An 18,362-nucleotide genomic window follows, 5' to 3' on the forward strand; every position below is an offset into this window, starting at 1 on the left:
AATGAGTAGCAAAGTGGCAGGATACACATAAAAATAAGTCGTGTTTTTATACATCAGTGATAAGCAATCTGAAGAGGAAATTTTAAAATTCCATTTACAGTAGCAACCAAAAGAATTAAAATATTTAGGAATATATTTAACCAAAGATATAAGAGAACTATACAGAGAAAACTATAAAACATTGCTAAAAGAAATCAAGGAAGACCTAAACAAATGGAAGAACACTGTGTTCATGGTTTAGAAGATTAAAATGTAGTTAAGATGTCAATTCTAGACTTCCGGAGAAGATGGCGGCTTAGTAAGACGCGCGGGTCTTAGTTCCTCCTCCAGAAAAGCAACTAAAGAAACAGAAACAATACGAAACAGCTCCCGGAGTCACGACAGAGACCAAAAAGACAGCGTACCCCATTCTGGAACAGCTGAACGGGCAGGGAGAATCTGCTGTGGTGAGCTACCCGAGAGGCGCGCGTTTTCCCGGCCGGGGCGGCTGGCGACTGGGGTCCCCTCCACGCACGTGGCTCCCCGGTCTGACTGGGAACGTTGGATAGCGGGGCCCTGCCCACTTGGCATTTCGGGCCAGCTGGGCAATTAGGACCGGCACTCTCCCAAGCCGCGGCGGCCAGCGACCCCCACCTCCACGCGCGGTTTCCCGGGCCGACTGCCGTGCAGACAGACGAGTGCCACGAGCGCCACCTACTGGGCAGGAAAAGAAAAACAGAGCCCAGAGATTCCACAGAAAAACCTTTCAACCAGCTGGGTCCCACACCCAGGGAAATCTGATCAAATGCCCAGACACCAGCAGAAAATAATGGATGACGCTCGGAAAATTGAAGATATGGCCCAGTCAAAGGAACAAACCAACAGTTCAAATGAGATACAGGAGCTGAGACAACTAATGCTGAATATACGAACAGAAATGGAAATATTCTTCAAAAACCAAATCAATAAATTGAGGGAGGACATGAAGAAGACATGGGCTGAACAAAAAGAAGAAATAGAAAATCTGAAAAAACAAATCACAGAACTTATTGGAGTGAAGGACAAAGAAGAAAAAATGGAAAAAACAATGGATACCTACAATGGTAGATCTAAAGAGACAGAAGCTACAATTAGTGAACTGGAGGATGGAACATCTGAATTCCAAAAAGAAACAGAAACTATAGGGAAAAGAATGGAAAAACTTGAGCAGGGGATCAGGGAACTGAATGACAATATGAAGCGCACAAATATACGTGTTGTGGGTGTCCCAGAAGGAGAAGAGAAGGGAAAAGGAGGAGAAAAACTAATGGAAGAAATTATCACTGAAAATTTCCCAACTCTTATGAAAGACCTAAATTTACAGATCCAAGAAGTGCAGTGCACCCCAAAGAGAATAGACCCAAATAGGCGTTCTCCAAGACACTTACTAGTTAGAATGTCAGAGGTCAAAGAGAAAGAGAGGATCTTGAAAGCAGCAAGAGAAAAACAATCTGTCACATACAAGGGAAACCCAATAAGACTATGTGTAGATTTCTCAGCAGAAACCATGGAAGCTAGAAGACAGTGGGATGATATATTTAAATTACTAAAAGAGAAAAACTGCCAACCAAGACTCCTATATCCAGCAAAATTGTCCTTCAAAAATGAAGGAGAAATTAAAACATTTATAGACAAAAAGTCACTGAGAGAATTTGTGACCAAGAGACCAGCTCTGCAAGAAATACTAAAGGGAGCACTAGAGTCAGATATGAAAAGACAGAAGAGAGAGGTATGGAGTAAAGTGTAGAAAGAAGGAAAATCAGATATGATATATATAATACAAAAGGCAAAATGGTAGAGGAAAATATTATCCAAACAGTAATAATACTAAAAGTTAATGGACTGAATTTCCCAATCAAAAGACATAGAATGGCAGAATGGATTACGACCCAGCAATACCACTGCTAGGTATCTACTCAAGGGACTTAAGGGCAAAGACACAGACGGACATTTGCACACCAGTGTTTATAGCAGCATTATCTACAATTGCAAAGAGATGGAAACAGCCAAAATGTTCATCAACAGACGAGTGGCTAAACAAACTGTGGCGTATACCTACGATGGAATATTATGCAGCTTTAAGACAGACTAAACTTATGAAGCATGTAATAACATGGATGGACCTAGAGAACATTATGCTGAGTGAGTCTAGCCCAAAACTAAAGGACAAATACTGTAAGGTCCCACTGATGTGAACCGACATTTGAGAATCAGCTTGGAATATATCATTGGTAACAGAGACCAGCAGGAGTTAGAAACAGGGTAAGATAATGGGTAATTGGAGCTGAAGGGATACAGACTGTGCAACAGGACTAGATACAAAAACTCAAAAATGGACAGCACAATAATACCTAAGTGTAATGTAACTATGTTGGAACACTGAATGAAGCTGCACCTGAAATAGTTTTTTGTTTGTTTGTTTGTGTGTTTGTATCTTTTGTTTTTGTTTTTTTCTTTTTCCTTTTTTATATATATATATATTATTAGTATTATTATTTTAATTCTCTTCTCTATATTAACATTCTATATTTTTTTCTGCTGTTTTGCTAGTTCTTTTCCTAAATCGATGCAAATGTACTAAGAAATGATGATCATACATCTATGTGATGATACTAAGAATTACTGAGTGGATTTGTAGAATGGAATGATTTCTAAATGTTGTGTTAATTTCTTTTCTTTTTTTTGATTAATAAAAAAATTAAAAAAAAAAAAAAAAGATGTCAATTCTACCCAAATTGATTTATACATTCAATGCAATACCAATTAAAATCCCAACAACTTATTTTGCAGAAGCAGAAAAACCAATAATCAAATTTATTTGGAAGGGAAAGGTGCCCTGAATAGCCAGAAATATCTTGAGAAAGGAAAATAAAGTGGGAAATTTTGCACTACCTGACTTTAAAGCATATTACAAAGCTACAGTGGTCAAAGTAGCATGGTACTGACATAAAGGTAGATGAATTGACCAGTGGAATCAAAAAGTTCAGAGGTAGCCCCTCTCATATACAGCCAACTGATCTTTGATAAAACTGTCAAGTTGAATCAACTGGGACAGAGCAGCTTCTTCAGCAAATGGTTTTTGGAGAACTGAATAACCATATCCGAAGGGATGAAAGAGGATCCCTATCTTATACCTTATACAAAAATAAAATCAAAATGGATCAAAGACCTAAACATTAGAGCTAAGACCATGAAACATTTAGTAGATAATATAAGGAAATATCTTAAGGATCTTGTGATAGGAGGTGGTTTCTTAAACCTTACACCCAAAGCATGAGCAATGAAAGAGTAGAGAAATGGGAACTCCTCAAAATTAAACACTCTGCGCAGCACAGGACTTTGTCAGGAAAGTAAAAAGATAGCATATGTAATGTGAGACAGTATTTAGAAAGTACTATCAGATAATGTACAGAATATATAAAGAGATCCTACAATTCAACAACAAAAAGACAAACGACCCTGTTCTAGTTTGCTAGCTGCTAGAATGCAACACACCAGAGATGGATTGGCTTTCAATAAAAGGGGATTTATTTAAAGTTTAGCTCTTCAGAGGAAAGGCAGCTAACTTTCAGCAGAGGTTCTCTCTTACGTGGGAAGGCACAGGGTGATCTCTGCTGGCCTTCTCTCCAGGCCTCTGGGTCCCAACAACTTTCCCCAGGGTGATTCCTTTCTGCATCTCCAACAGCCTGGGCTGAGCTTCAAGTGCTGAGATGAGGTATACTGAACTGCTTTGGCTGTGCTACGTTGAGTCTCTCATTTAAGCACCAACCAATTAAATCAAACATCATTCATTACAGCAGGCACGCCTCCTAGCCCAACTGCAGAAGTAATCAGCAACAGATGAAATTCACATGCCATTGGCTCATGACCACAGCAGTAGAACCAGGCACCTTTACCTAGCCAAGTTGACACCTGAACCTAACTACCACATACCCTGTTTAAAAAATGGGCAAAAGACATGGACAGACACTTTTCAAAAAAGGAAATACAAATGGCTCAAAAACATATGTAAAGATGCTCAACTTAACTAGCAGTTAGGGAAATGCAAATCAAACCCACAATAAGATATCATCTCACACCTACTAGAATCGCCATTATAAAAAAAAACAACAGAAAACTACAAGTGCTGGAGAGGATGTGGAGAAATAAGTACACTTATTCACTGTTAGTGGGAATATAGAATGGTGCAACTGCTCTGGAGGGCAGTTTATTGGTTTCTCAGGAAGCTAAATATAAAATTCCCATATCATCCAGCAATCCCATTACTAGGTATATATTTGGAGGAACTGAAAGCAGGAACATGAATGGACGTTTGCACACCACATGTTTATAGTGGCATTATTCATGATTACCAAGAGATGGAAATAGCCCAAATGTCCCTCAGTGAACAAGTGGATAAACAAATTGTCACATGTACATATGATGGAAGGGTACACACCATAAGAATGAAGTCATGAAGCATGCAACAATGTGGATGAACTTTGAGGACATTATGTTGAGTGAAATACACCAAAAACAAAAGGACAAATAATAGTCTATGATCACACTAATATGAACCAGCTATAATGAGTAAACTCTGAGACTAAAAGTTGAAGACACAGATTATCAGGAGATAGAGGGTAGAGTTTGGGCACTTGATGCTGAAGGAGTAAAGTATATTCAACAGTATTGATTGTAAAGATCCAGGAATGTATAATACAATACTATGTGATAGTTGCACAATATTGTAATTATAATGAGTAAAGCTGATGGTGAGTATGGTTGAAGGAAAAAGGCTAGGTGCATGTATGACAACAGAAGGAAAGATAGAGGATTAAAAACTGGAGCTGTATTAACATGGGGAAACTTCAAGTGGACAATGATGGTGATTAAATGTACAAATATAAGAAAGCTTTTACTTGAGGGAGAGCAATTGAAGGTCACCACTGTAAAATGGTGATTAAAAAATGGGGTAGTATAATGTAAAAAAATGCAATTATTGCAAAATATTTCTGGGTGACAGTAATGTTGTAGTGTTTTTTCATTAATTGTAACAAAGGTAATATCCCAAAGCTAAATGGCAATGGGGGGTGTAATGGAGGGGTAGGAGATTCTTGTTATTTTTCTTTTTCTTTTCTCCTCTTCTCTGTGGAAGAAATGGAGATATTTTCATATAGATTGTGGCGGTGCATGCATAACTGTGATTATATGATGGGGGTAACTGTGTGCTTATGTCATAGAGAAGTAGAATGGTGCAGCCCCTCTGGAGGACAGTGTGGTGGTTCCACAGCAGGGTAAATATAGGGTTGCGTCATGATCCAGCAACCCCATTATTAGACAAAGTCTATTAGACAAAGTCATGGAAGAACTGAAAGCAGGGTCACAAATAGGCATTTGCACACTGGTGTTTATGGCAGCATTATTTATGATTTGCAATGGGTGGAGGTGGCCTAAGGTTACATTGATGAATGAAAGGGTGAAGCATCGTGTATATGTGTGTATATATATATATATATATACATGATGAAATAATGAGCTGCTGCAGGAAGAAATGAAGTCGTGTGGCATGCAACTAGGAGAATGAAATTGAGAACATTATATTGGGTGAAATAAGCAGAAAAAAAATGGATAAGTAATGCATGGTCTCCACTAACATAAACTCACTCTGATGAGCAAACTCTGAGAACTGAATTCGAGTGCATAGATTATCAGGGAATAGGAAGTGGGCAGAGAATGGGCAATTGATGATTTAGGAGTTCAGAATGTTCAAATAAGGCTCATTGTAAAGATTCCTGATTCTAAGCTCTTACAGCAATCCCATCTATTCCAGAGTTTCAACTGTTATTTCTAAATTTTGAGATGTTGTGCTCTTTGTGTATAACCTAGTAGTTCCCTGGAATTTCGCTGAGACTCGGGAGCATTGGGACACCTGAGACTCAAAATTAAAGTTCTGCAGCTCTGAAAGTCAGCAGTACTCCACAGAGCAACTGTCAAAGAAGATGAAAAAGAGCTGAGTCCAATTAGGGATATGAATGAAATACCTGGTTAGGACTAAGATAAATCAGAATACAAAATAAAGGATGATATCATCTGTATTTTAAACTTCAGCCTCTGAGGGAGACCAAAAGAACAGATGTTTATTTGTTCCAAAATTTAAATTTTCTGTAGCACACTATTTAATTCAACCTGTCTGGTTAGTTTATTTAAACAACCTAATTACATGGAACCTAGAATAGGGAATGAGATTTTATTAGTCTGTACAGGTTAATGTCACACCCAGAAACATTCCAGAATATTTTGAGCAGAAGATAGCATATTTGCAAAGTCACCTTAAGGGACTGGGGTAAAAGGTGGAGCTATTAAACTTCCTCATCTGGGGAATTCCTGATATTCTCTCAAGCATTAAGGACTCCCAATAGAAGCCAAGCCCTCTATTTTGAGGCTTGCCCTTATGGAACTGATTTTTGCAGTATCAAAGCTAGGCTTGCAAGTAATTATGCCTAAGATTTAACTACAGAGTGCCTCTTGTTGCTTAGAAGTAGCCTCTCCCTCTAAGCCAACCCTGCAAATAAACTCACTACTGCTCCCCACCCCACCCCCCTGAAGTGGACATAACTCCCAAGGATAAGCCTGGCCGTGGCATCTTGGAATTGAGAATGACTGATATGAGGGAAAGAAATGGAACAAAAAGAAGTTTCAATGGCTAAGAGATTTCAAATAGAGATGAGGGGTCATTCTGGAGGCTACTCTTTTACGCAAGCTTTAGCCAAATATTTCAAACTACCATGGTATACCATGTCCTACTCAACAGTATTCCTGAAAACCCTAGGGAGTGCACTGAGGTGTATCTAAGTCTCTATAAAAGTTTTTCTTAGTAAGTTTATTTTTTCAGGAACTTAAGTCCTCTAGATTGATCCTAAGCCAGATAAGTCTTGAAACTCAGAGGTACCAATCTCTCCAAGAATAACAACCAGGTTCATTCCTCTACCCCAGAAGGTCAACAACCTCTTTACAGCATGAAGAAGTTAAAATGGTAATTTCCTAGGTATCCCTGAAGATTGAGAGAAAGAAAGAACTATAGCTAAGAAATTAGCATTTAACAAATGACTGTAACTACTAACACATTCATTATATAGATATTTCTTTTTACATTCAAATGTTTTGGAGTGGCCAGAAGGAAATACCTGAGGTTATTTGACTGTAATCCAGTAGACCTGATCTTTGATAATGATTGTATACTGATATTGGAAGAAAAAAAAGTCGCCCATGTTTATATGGATCTACTTGTGGATGTTTTGTTTTGTTCCACTGATATCAATATATATATAACATGCTTGTCAATATTAGACTGTCTTATTTAACTTCTCTCTATTGTGTACACTCTAACATCCATTTAAATTATTTGCATGGAATAAATTGAGCAAAACAAGAAACATTTGGATTGCACTTTCTACTTGAATTTCACATGGTATATAAAAACAAAGAAGACTTCTATAGCCCTAACTTCTAAATATTCCTAGAAATTGTCTAGGTGGCATAGAATTCTTCAGGTGAAGGTACCTGAAGAAGTTTGAGTAACTTTCCAAAACTAAAATTGATGAAAGCGTAAAATAGAGAAATCAATTTGGATAATCTCTTCAGAAGGAGGTGTGAGGGGAGTATTTACAGGTGTATTAGGCTCAGCAGGGTTAATCTCTTCAAATGGAGGCCTGATGGTTGATTCCTCAGAATAGACCTTTACAATATTTGCTTGTGCTTGTTTTTCATACTTAAATAAAAAATTCATATACAAAGTATTATTTATGATGATTAAATTGTAACCATTACATAAGAAAATGTAGGCATTGGCATTCTGTCGTTAATAATCATATTATTTAGTGTCATATCTCAATAGTAATGTTTATACATTGACTGTTTGACTTTGAGTTGTTATAGTATTACTGTAACGTACTGCCATATATTCAGTACCAGTTGGGACTTTTGTCCAAAATAATTAAATAGTGAAACATGATACTGAGGGATAAGGAAAACAATGTAAAGATTTTCCAAATGCTAGTAAGAAAGAAATATAAGAAATGTATTGATGTAGATCTGTTAGTGGCCTGGTTTGGTCTATGACCAATAGAATTGGGAGCATGAACCAAAACTTTTTTAAACTGGAAGAATGTTCATGATGATCTAGTTCAAACACTTTATCTTTCATATTAGGAAATGAAGGCACACAAAGGGTGAATGACTTATTTAAGGTCATATGGTTATATAATAAGAGATGTGCCAGTTCTCCTGATTATAAATCTGGAATCTTTTCCCATTTCATAACAGGTTTATACTATAATGACAATCATATTCTTGAAAAGATTGCATATTCTAACCAAGTTGGCACATGACCTTAACCACCACAACTTTCAGTTAGCATAATGTTTTTAAGGTTAATCCACACTGTGGTATGTATCAGAACTTCATTTTCTTTATGGCTGAATAGTATTCCATTGTATGGACATACTACATTTTTTTTTTATCTGTTCATCAGTTGATGGATATTGGGTTGTTTCCACTTATTAAATGTTATGAATAATGTTACTATGAACATTTGCTTACAAATTTTTTATGTACATATGTTTTCAGTTCTATTGAAGGTTATACCTAGGAATAGGTCATATGATAATTCCTATTTAACTTTTTGAGGAACTGACAGACTATTTTCCAAAGCAGCTGCATCATTTTACATTCCCAGCAGCAATGTATGATGGTTCTAATTTCTCCACATCTTCACTAATACTTGTCATTTTCCAGTTTTGTTTGTTTGCTTATTTTATTGTCGCCATCCTAAAGAGTGTGAAGTGGTACCTTGTAGGTTTGATTTACATTTCCCTAATGACTAGTGATATTGAGCACATTTTCATGTACTTACTGACCATTTATATGTCTTCTTTGGAAAATGCCTGTTCAAATCCTTTGTCTATTTTTAGATTATTTATAAATAGTCTTTTTATTGTTGAGTTGTAAAAGTTCTTTATATATTCTGGGTTCTAGACCCACTGAGGGTACCATATGACTGATTTTAATAGATAAGACGGGATGATAGTACTCCATTTTTTTATGGACCTTCTGGAGGTTTGTGTCTAGATTCTCCTGTACATCAGCCAAAGGATGATCTTTGTGTCAGCTGTGAAGTTCTAGGAACATTTTTGTTCCTCTTGCATCCATAGAGGAAAACATTTATTTAAAAAGTAAAAACAAGCCTGGCTTAGGACTTTCTACTGATATATGTATTTATTAATTGTCCTTGATGAAGTAGGTTGTTAAATCATAGTTTGCTTCTCAAACTTCAATGCACATACAGATTACACAAGTCTTGTTAAATTATGGAGCCTTGTTCAGTAGGATCTGTGGGACCCGAGGTTTCCAGTCTCTAAAAGTTCCCAATAATACCATTCCTGACGGTCCAGGACCGCATGTACAGTGACGAGGACCTAGTTTATTTGGTATCAGAGTCATTCTGGGGTTTTCTGGACCACACATGTGGTTTCCCCCATTCCAGAATTTTGATGTGCCCCTTCTTTGAGAATCAATGTTGCAGTGAGTCAGTACGACTGATATGTGTATGTGTTGCTTCCATCAAATAAAAGGGAGCCAAAAAAGAATTACTGAACAAGTTCTCATTTTATTGATAAGTAGTTTGAGGCCCCACAGAAGCAAGATTTTTTTGCCTGAGGTGTCATATTTTAACTTGGCACAAATAGGTGATTTATATCAGGACAATTGAGAGTAGGCAGTTGGTTATGGTCTTTCTAATGATAAGAATCAATTTCAACAAAATCTATCTACTGTAACCAGAAAGTGGGAGCAATATGAATAAATAAATTTGTGGTTACATTTCCTAACTCCTTTAACATATTTCAACTCAGAGAAAATGTTACTTAAGTGAATTCTTCTTTATTACTCTTGACTAGAGGTACTTATGATATCTGAATTGGCATTAAGGAGAATAGCTAGAGGTAGAGAGATAGGGATAATCTAAAGAGCATATGATAATGATTATTTTTAGTAAATAAGGATTGATTGAAAGTTCATAATTCTCTCATGCAAATAATTTTCATCAGAAAATTAACACCAATTAAATGGTATTTAATAAAAGGTCTTTTTAGTATTTTCAGATATTTTCTTCACAATCAAGAACAAATCATCTTATGCCCAATGTTGTACTCTAGCATATATATGCAACAACAGTTCAAAATTTATGTATTCAGGATTTATTTGTCTTTAGTCATTCTCAACATAGAGTAAGCTTTCCTTTCTACATCTTTCTGTTAGTTTTGTTATTTTTAGTCTCAGATTAAAGCTTTTAAGTATCACTGAAAAATAACTAACTGAATGAAACTGTTGTCTCTCATAGGATTTAAAACTTTGATCTTTCAAATAATAGGAAGTTTTGAGGTGTAAACACTATATGTTATGCACATAAATTATTCTCCCTTTCCCAAGAATTGTGTGCAGTGTAACATTGTTAATACTAAAATAATGTTAAATATGCTTTACTTTTTCTTCAGTTATTCAGAAAATGTTTTCAAGATTTTGCTGTTTATTACTCATTGTGCTATAGAGAGAAAGTATAGGTTCTTGGTCAGATAATTGGTTTGCAGAGCAGTATAACTCACCATCACTCTTTGCTATATGACTTTGTGTTCACCTTTACAAACACTGTTAACTAAAGAGCCACATGACTAAAGTCTTTAAAAATATCCCCATATGGAAATTAGCAGTTTTGAAGAGTTATAATGAAGAACCATGTGATTTCCGAAGAACTTCGATTTGAAAATCAGCTAATACAGTTTATTATTCAACTATAATCATGTTTGCATAGTTTCTTTAGTCTAGTACTCCTGCAGTCCGCCTGCTAAAGTGATTTGCATTGCCATCTATCTAATCCTCAAAACCAGAATGTGGAAGTCATTCTCCATTTTCCTTTCTATCTCTTCATCACATCCATTTGATCACCAAATCCTGATATCCTGACATTCTCCTCTCAGAACATTTCTAAGCAGACTTCCTTTTCTCTGTGCATTTCGTCCTTTATCATTTTTCTCAGCCCTTGCTGATCTCTTGGTCCTTGACTTTGGGTTCTCACACCTGTCTGATCCATCTTCCACAAGGATGCTTGAATGGCTTCTGTAAAATTCAAATATGTGACATCCTACTTCAGATTAAAATCTTTACTGACTTAAAGGCAAAATCCTTATTCCTTAAACAAGATCCTTAGCAATCTCTCCCTTGCCTGTTTTCTTTGTTTCATCTCTCCATATACTCATACGCATCCTAAATATCTGGTGTTTTTTTCAGTTGTATTGTTCTGAGAATGCCATGTTCTTTTATAATTCAGGAACTTTACCCGAACTATTCCTTCCATCCTAATCCTTCTCAACTCCACTACTAGCCTTTCCTTAATTGATTAATTTCTTTCTGTCCTTTAAGACCAAACCTAAAAGTCACCCCATCTAGGAACTTGCACACACACCTGATCCCTAAATTTGAAGGGGAAAAGGGGGTTGGGGATGCAGATCAACCACCCTTTTCTATGCAGATTCCCACAGTCTCCTGTGTATACCTATGTAAAGCTCTCATTACAATGTATTTGCAGTGCGTCTTAAAATTTTCATGAAAGTAAACCCAATGACAGAGAAAAGAACATTAGATTCATAACCTGCTTAAAATTCTAATTTAATGCCATATGTATTATCTGCTTTAAAAAAATGGAACTTTTGTATTTTATTCCATAGTATAGGTATATTTGATTTAATATAAAAATATTTTTAATTATTTTTCCTTGAATAAAATTGATCTTTGACAAAGATAATGTTTATTCTGAAATTTCAAGTGTTCACTAGAATACTGTCCTGTTCTTCACAGTATTTATTATCTAAGTTTGAAGAGCATAATGTATTCTCATTTTTTTTGCCTTCCTTTCCCAATAAATAGCCTTTTGGTGGCAGAGACTAGGTCATTTATCTTGATATCCCCAGTGTTAAACAGTATTCAATGCATGGTACATGATTAATATTTGTTGGGAAAATGAATATTCAGTTTTTACTCAGTTTTTGAATAATGGTGTAAAATTTTAGAATTATTAGAAATTTAAATTTTAATTATTTTTCTCATAGGAAAATTATGACTAACAGCATTGTGAAAGTCATGCATTTTAAAATTATTTCCAATATAGCAAAATCTTTTTTGTTTTTCATTTTTTTTTTTACTTTTTATAAAGTTAAAAATATAAAATACACAGAAGAAATCACATTGTAAGTATTCAGCTCAATGAATTTTCACACACTCAACATTCTCACTTAACTAAAAACCATATCAAGAAATAACTTTACCAGCAGCCCCTTAGAAGTTCCTTTGTGCTCTTTTCGAGTCATTGCAGCCCCTCTTTTTTTTTTTTAACATCGGCAGGTACCAGGAATCGAACCTGGGTCTCCGGCATGGCAGGCAAGAACTCTGCCAGTGAGCCAAGGTGGGCTGCCCTATTGCAGCCCTTTTTAACAGCATAGTAGTTTTGCAAAACTGCTTACATTTGGGTCTGGACTCGGCATCTGCCGTTCACTACTGGCTGTGTTTACCATCAACCTGCTGTACTCACTAAACCTTATTTTCCTTCCCAGTAGAATGGAAATAGTGGGTAACCATCTTATAATGTGTCGTAAGGAGTGACTGAGATCATAATTGTAAGGAGCAGCCCACAGTGCCTGGGACAGAGTAACCGCCAATAAATGAAGGTAGTGAATGCCTACACTGTAATGAGCTCTGTCAGTTAAGAAGTTGTACTTGGTCACTTTTCTCATGTAACTTATCTGACTGGTCAATGAGAACCACAACCCCTGTGATAAGTCTAAAATTTGGGAGTTCTAATACTATGTCATATGCCTTGTTTAAATGAGTATACATGTGTGAGTTCTTTATCCTTTTTTCCTGCCTTGGCTTTTTCTTAGAGCACTTTATAAATTGTGTGGAGAATGCAGAGGGCAGGGCAAGAAGGAAAACAGAAAGGCCAGAGTGAAGACTGGTGTGGTAGTGAGCTGTGATGGGGGCCCAGTTAGGGTGGTGACAGGGCGACGATGAGAATATTAAAAACCATGTACTCAAGGGTTGGAATTTGATAAAAGTAATCATTGTTATTGCTTCTTCAAGGGTATTGTAAAAAGGAAACTGGCATCTTTTTAAAATTACTCAATAGAGAGGAGTACAGCTAATAGTGTAGTGTAGCACAATTGCTTTGATTCTTGCTAAAGCACCAGCAATTTTACCTCCCATTGCTTTGGCACTATCAGCACACTGTCATCAGTGAGATTATACAGTATTTTAAAATGTGCTCTTTCCGGTAACTGGGCTTCATCCTCTCCTCCTGTGGCTGCAGATCCTAATTATCTCATGGCTAATGAACGCATGAACCTGATGAACATGGCCAAGCTGAGTATCAAGGGCTTGATTGAATCAGCTCTGAACCTGGGGAGGACTCTGGACTCTGACTATGCTCCTCTACAACAGTTCTTCGTAGTGATGGAACATTGCCTGAAACACGGCTTGAAAGGTAGGCCATAGCCCCAAATGCAAATATGCATATCGCTGCTTCCTCACGTTATGTGCTCAAGAAGGAAAGCATACTAATGAAGTCTAGGAATAACAGAATTGAATTAATAATAATCCACAGGAATGCAACCAATGTGGGTACAGGAATATTTTCTGTTTTTCCTCACTACTATTACCTCTGACGCCTGATGTACACATGGGGTCAATAGGTATTGACTGAATGAGTGGGTGAACATTTAGCATTTCCTTTGTTGCTACAGTGCATATAACTTATTTTTAATGTTCCATGAGATAAATATATTGTAATTAGACAAAAATTACATGTCTAATAATGTCTACCTTATTAGACCTTTAGGTAGCTATGGATTTTCTAAGAATTGATTTTTTCCACCTAAATTCAACAATCTAATATTCTACAATATGATCTTAAAACTAAGGGACAAAAAAAAAACAAACAAAAAAAGCCTAAGGGAATATTATCCATTTTAGAAAAAGATTCAGCCCTCAAATTTATTTTAACAACATTTGTATATCTCAAATATGATTCCATTTCCATGTATTATTAGAAACGTATTTTTAAGTAACATGATTGATGATACTTAACATTGTGTCACCAAATTTTAAAGCCATACATATCTCAAATCCTTTTCACAAATAATAAGTTGGAAATTGCCTTGTGTTTTAATTACTTTACCAACTCCCTTGCTTAATCCTACAGTTTGTCTAGACAAAATACATATGATTGCCTATAGGAATTTAAAAACACGGGTCATTAAGGGGTAGAGCTGAAAACGCCATTAAGAATAGTCTAGTCACTATTGTAGCTCCGTTTCACATGGGGAAATAGGCCTAGAATTACATGGGGAGGTCAAACAGTGAGGTGGGCCAGAGCAGGTCTAGAACTCAAGTCTCCTGACTCGCTTCAGTGCTCTTCCCAGTGAGCTGTCAGCCTTTTGAGACAGGACCTGGTCTTGGTCATCTTTGCATCCTTTTCTCCTCCCTTTCCAATATTTGATGACTGTTTCTGGATTACATATTCTCTTCCATTGAACAGTCTTCTTCACTACTACTGTGTGGTTTTTAAGTACATTATTATTATATTTTATTATATTATAGGGCTAGTCTATAAATTCTTCCTAAAAGAGCAAGGAATGACTCTTGGAAAGTAGAAATTTTTTGATTGTCACAAAGTGTCATCTATATTGAAAGCATGAAGAATTCTTGACCTATCTGATATATAGAATTAAATTCCTGAAAAGAGTATTGAATAGATGAAAGAGAAGTGTGTGTATATATTGAGGGAGTGTTTACATTATAAAGAATATTAAAATATTGCTTTGTGTTTGTTGCCTTAGCCAAGAAAACTTTTCTTGCACAAAATAAATCTTTCTGGGGACCTCTAGAATTGGTAGAAAAACTTGTTCCAGAAGCTGCAGAGATAACAGCAAGTGTTAAAGATCTCCCAGGACTTAAGTAAGTTTAAAGTTGAATTGTGTTTCTCAGGAAAAACAATCTTTTTAACTGTTTCCTTAAAGAATATGACTGATGATGATTGCAATAATTTATTTTATAACAGATAAAAATGTAAAATAGGTGCTGAATGAGAGAACTGGTAATATAGAATATTAAGAAAAGTGTGCTTTTGAGAGGTGATTGTTCATCTAAGAGGTTGTCTTCATGCTGTATACCAAAGATTTTTTTTTTTTATAAAAGCACTGTTGAAATTTTTAAGGAGTCTCAAATATCAGATGTAGGGAGGTGACATGCTAGATATGATATCAGGGAAAGAAATGCATGCAAATGTGGTTTGAGAGCCAAGACAAGCATTTGTCTAGTGAACCTTAGCAACTGACACCTCATACTTGCCTTAGAATTTGGACCAAGGTGGTTAGCACCTTCCCAGTGTAGATTTGGTTTAATTTTAATCACATAGAAACCTACACTTACTGTAAATACTTTAGTGTTTGGGTACTTATATGGAACATTTCCAGCTGAACTTCTAGGTTCCTGTTTTTGTATTGTAGTCTTATTCAGTAATTAATTCTCCATAAGAACATTTGTTCCAAACACACTTCTGGGCCCAACAGCCCACACAGAACTCCTTACATAGGAATACAGTGGGAAGGGTTATGAGAATTCCTTACATAGGAATACAGTGGGAAGGGTTATCAGAATTCCTTACATAGGAATACAGTGGGAAGGGTTATCAAAATTCCTTACATAGGAATACAGTGGGAAGGGTTATGAGAACTCCTTACATAGGAATACAGTGGGAAGGGTTATGAGAACTCCTTACATAGGAATACAGTGGGAAGGGTTATCAGAATTCCTTACATAGGAATACAGTGGGAAGGGTTATGAGAACTCCTTACATAGGAATACAGTGGGAAGGGTTATGAGAATTCCTTACATAGGAATACAGTGGGAAGGTTATGAGAAAACCTTACATAGGAATACAGTGGGAAGGGTTATCAGAATTCCTTACATACGAATACAGTGGGAAGGGTTATCAGAACTCCTTACATAGGAATACAGTGGGAAGGGTTATCAGAACTCCTTACATAGGAATACAGTGGGAAGGGTTATCCGAATTCCTTACATAGGAATACAGTGGGAAGGGTTATCAGAATTCCTTACATAGGAATACAGTGGGAAGGGTTATCAGAATTCCTTACATAGGAATACAGTGGGAAGGGTTATCAGAATTCCTTACATAGGAATACAGTGGGAAGGGTTATCCGAATTCCTTACATAGGAATACAGTGGGAAGGGTTATCAGAATTCCTTACATAGGAATACAGTGGGAAGGTTATGAGAACTCCTTACATAGGAATACAGTGGGAAGGGTTATCAGAATTCCTTACATAGGAATACAGTGGGAAGGGTTATGAGAATTCCTTACATAGGAATACAGTGGGAAGGGTTATCAGAATTCCTTACATAGGAATACAGTGGGAAGGGTTATCAGAATTCCTTACATAGGAATACAGTGGGAAGGGTTATCAGAACTCCTTACACAGGAATACAGTGGGAAGGGTTATCAGGACTCCTTACACAGGAATACAGTGGGAAGGGTTATGAGAACTCCTTACATAGGAATACAGTGGGAAGGGTTATCAGAACTCCTTACATAGGAATACAGTGGGAAGGGTTATCAGGACTCCTTACATAGGAATACAGTGGGAAGGGTTATCAGAACTCCTTACATAGGAATACAGTGGGAAGGGTTATCAGAACTCCTTACATAGGAATACAGTGGGAAGGGTTATGAGGATTCCTTACATAGGAATACAGTGGGAAGGGTGATCAGAATTCCTTACATAGGAATACAGTGGGAAGGGTTATGAGAACTCCTTACATAGGAATACAGTGGGAAGGGTTATCAGAACTCCTTACATAGGAATACAGTGGGAAGGGTTATCAGGACTCCTTACATAGGAATACAGTGGGAAGGGTTATCAGAACTCCTTACATAGGAATACAGTGGGAAGGGTTATGAGAATTCCTTACATAGGAATACAGTGGGAAGGGTTATCAGAATTCCTTACATAGGAATACAGTGGGAAGGGTTATCAGAACTCCTTACATAGGAATACAGTGGGAAGGGTTATCAGAACTCCTTACATAGGAATACAGTGGGAAGGGTTATGAGAACTCCTTACATAGGAATACAGTGGGAAGGGTTATCAGAATTCCTTACATAGGAATACAGTGGGAAGGTTATGAGAAAACCTTACATAGGAATACAGTGGGAAGGGTGATCAGAATTCCTTACATAGGAATACAGTGGGAAGGGTGATGAGAACTCCTTACATAGGAATACAGTGGGAAGGGTTATCAGAATTCCTTACATAGGAATACAGTGGGAAGGGTTATGAGAACTCCTTACATAGGAATACAGTGGGAAGAGTTATCAGAATTCCTTACATAGGAATACAGTGGGAAGGGTTATGAGAACTCCTTACATAGGAATACAGTGGGAAGGGTTATCAGAATTCCTTACATAGGAATACAGTGGGAAGGGTTATGAGAACTCCTTACATAGGAATACAGTGGGAAGGGTTATCAGAACTCCTTACATAGGAATACAGTGGGAAGGGTTATCAGAACTCCTTACATAGGAATACAGTGGGAAGGGTTATGAGGATTCCTTACATAGGAATACAGTGGGAAGGGTGATCAGAATTCCTTACATAGGAATACAGTGGGAAGGGTTATGAGGATTCCTTACATAGGAATACAGTGGGAAGGGTGATCAGAACTCCTTACATAGGAATACAGTGGGAAGGGTTATGAGGATTCCTTACATAGGAATACAGTGGGAAGGGTTATGAGGATTCCTTACATAGGAATACAGTGGGAAGGGTTATCAGAATTCCTTACATAGGAATACAGTGGGAAGGGTTATCAGAATTCCTTACATAGGAATACAGTGGGAAGGGTTATGAGAACTCCTTACATAGGAATACAGTGGGAAGGGTTATCAGAATTCCTTACATAGGAATACAGTGGGAAGGGTTATCAGAATTCCTTACATAGGAATACAGTGGGAAGGGTTATCAGAACTCCTTACATAGGAATACAGTGGGAAGGGTTATGAGGATTCCTTACATAGGAATACAGTGGGAAGGGTGATCAGAATTCCTTACATAGGAATACAGTGGGAAGGGTTATGAGGATTCCTTACATAGGAATACAGTGGGAAGGGTTATCAGAACTCCTTACATAGGAATACAGTGGGAAGGGTTATGAGGATTCCTTACATAGGAATACAGTGGGAA

The 18,362-nt window shown here is 36.9% G+C and overlaps 1 protein-coding gene across 11 annotated transcripts in view; it reads left to right on the forward strand.

The window, feature by feature from the left end:
* The window catches only part of RUFY3 (RUN and FYVE domain containing 3), a 140,198-nt gene that overhangs the window by 62,091 nt on the left and 59,745 nt on the right, over positions 1-18,362 (forward strand). For 10 of the 11 annotated variants that reach the window (XM_077137050.1, XM_077137049.1, XM_077137052.1 and 7 more), the window contains 2 exons: positions 13,409-13,582; positions 14,937-15,054. In XM_077137050.1, the coding sequence (XP_076993165.1) occupies positions 13,423-13,582; positions 14,937-15,054 (278 nt within the window). In that variant the 5' untranslated portion in view covers positions 13,409-13,422. Of the gene's footprint in view, positions 1-12,463; positions 12,771-13,408; positions 13,583-14,936; positions 15,055-18,362 lie in introns of those variants that run through there. The other variant, XM_077137051.1, reaches the window with a different exon arrangement.

The sequence above is a fragment of the Tamandua tetradactyla genome, chromosome 19 (genome assembly GCF_023851605.1).
Source record: "Tamandua tetradactyla isolate mTamTet1 chromosome 19, mTamTet1.pri, whole genome shotgun sequence".
Classification (NCBI taxonomy): domain Eukaryota; kingdom Metazoa; phylum Chordata; class Mammalia; order Pilosa; family Myrmecophagidae; genus Tamandua; species Tamandua tetradactyla.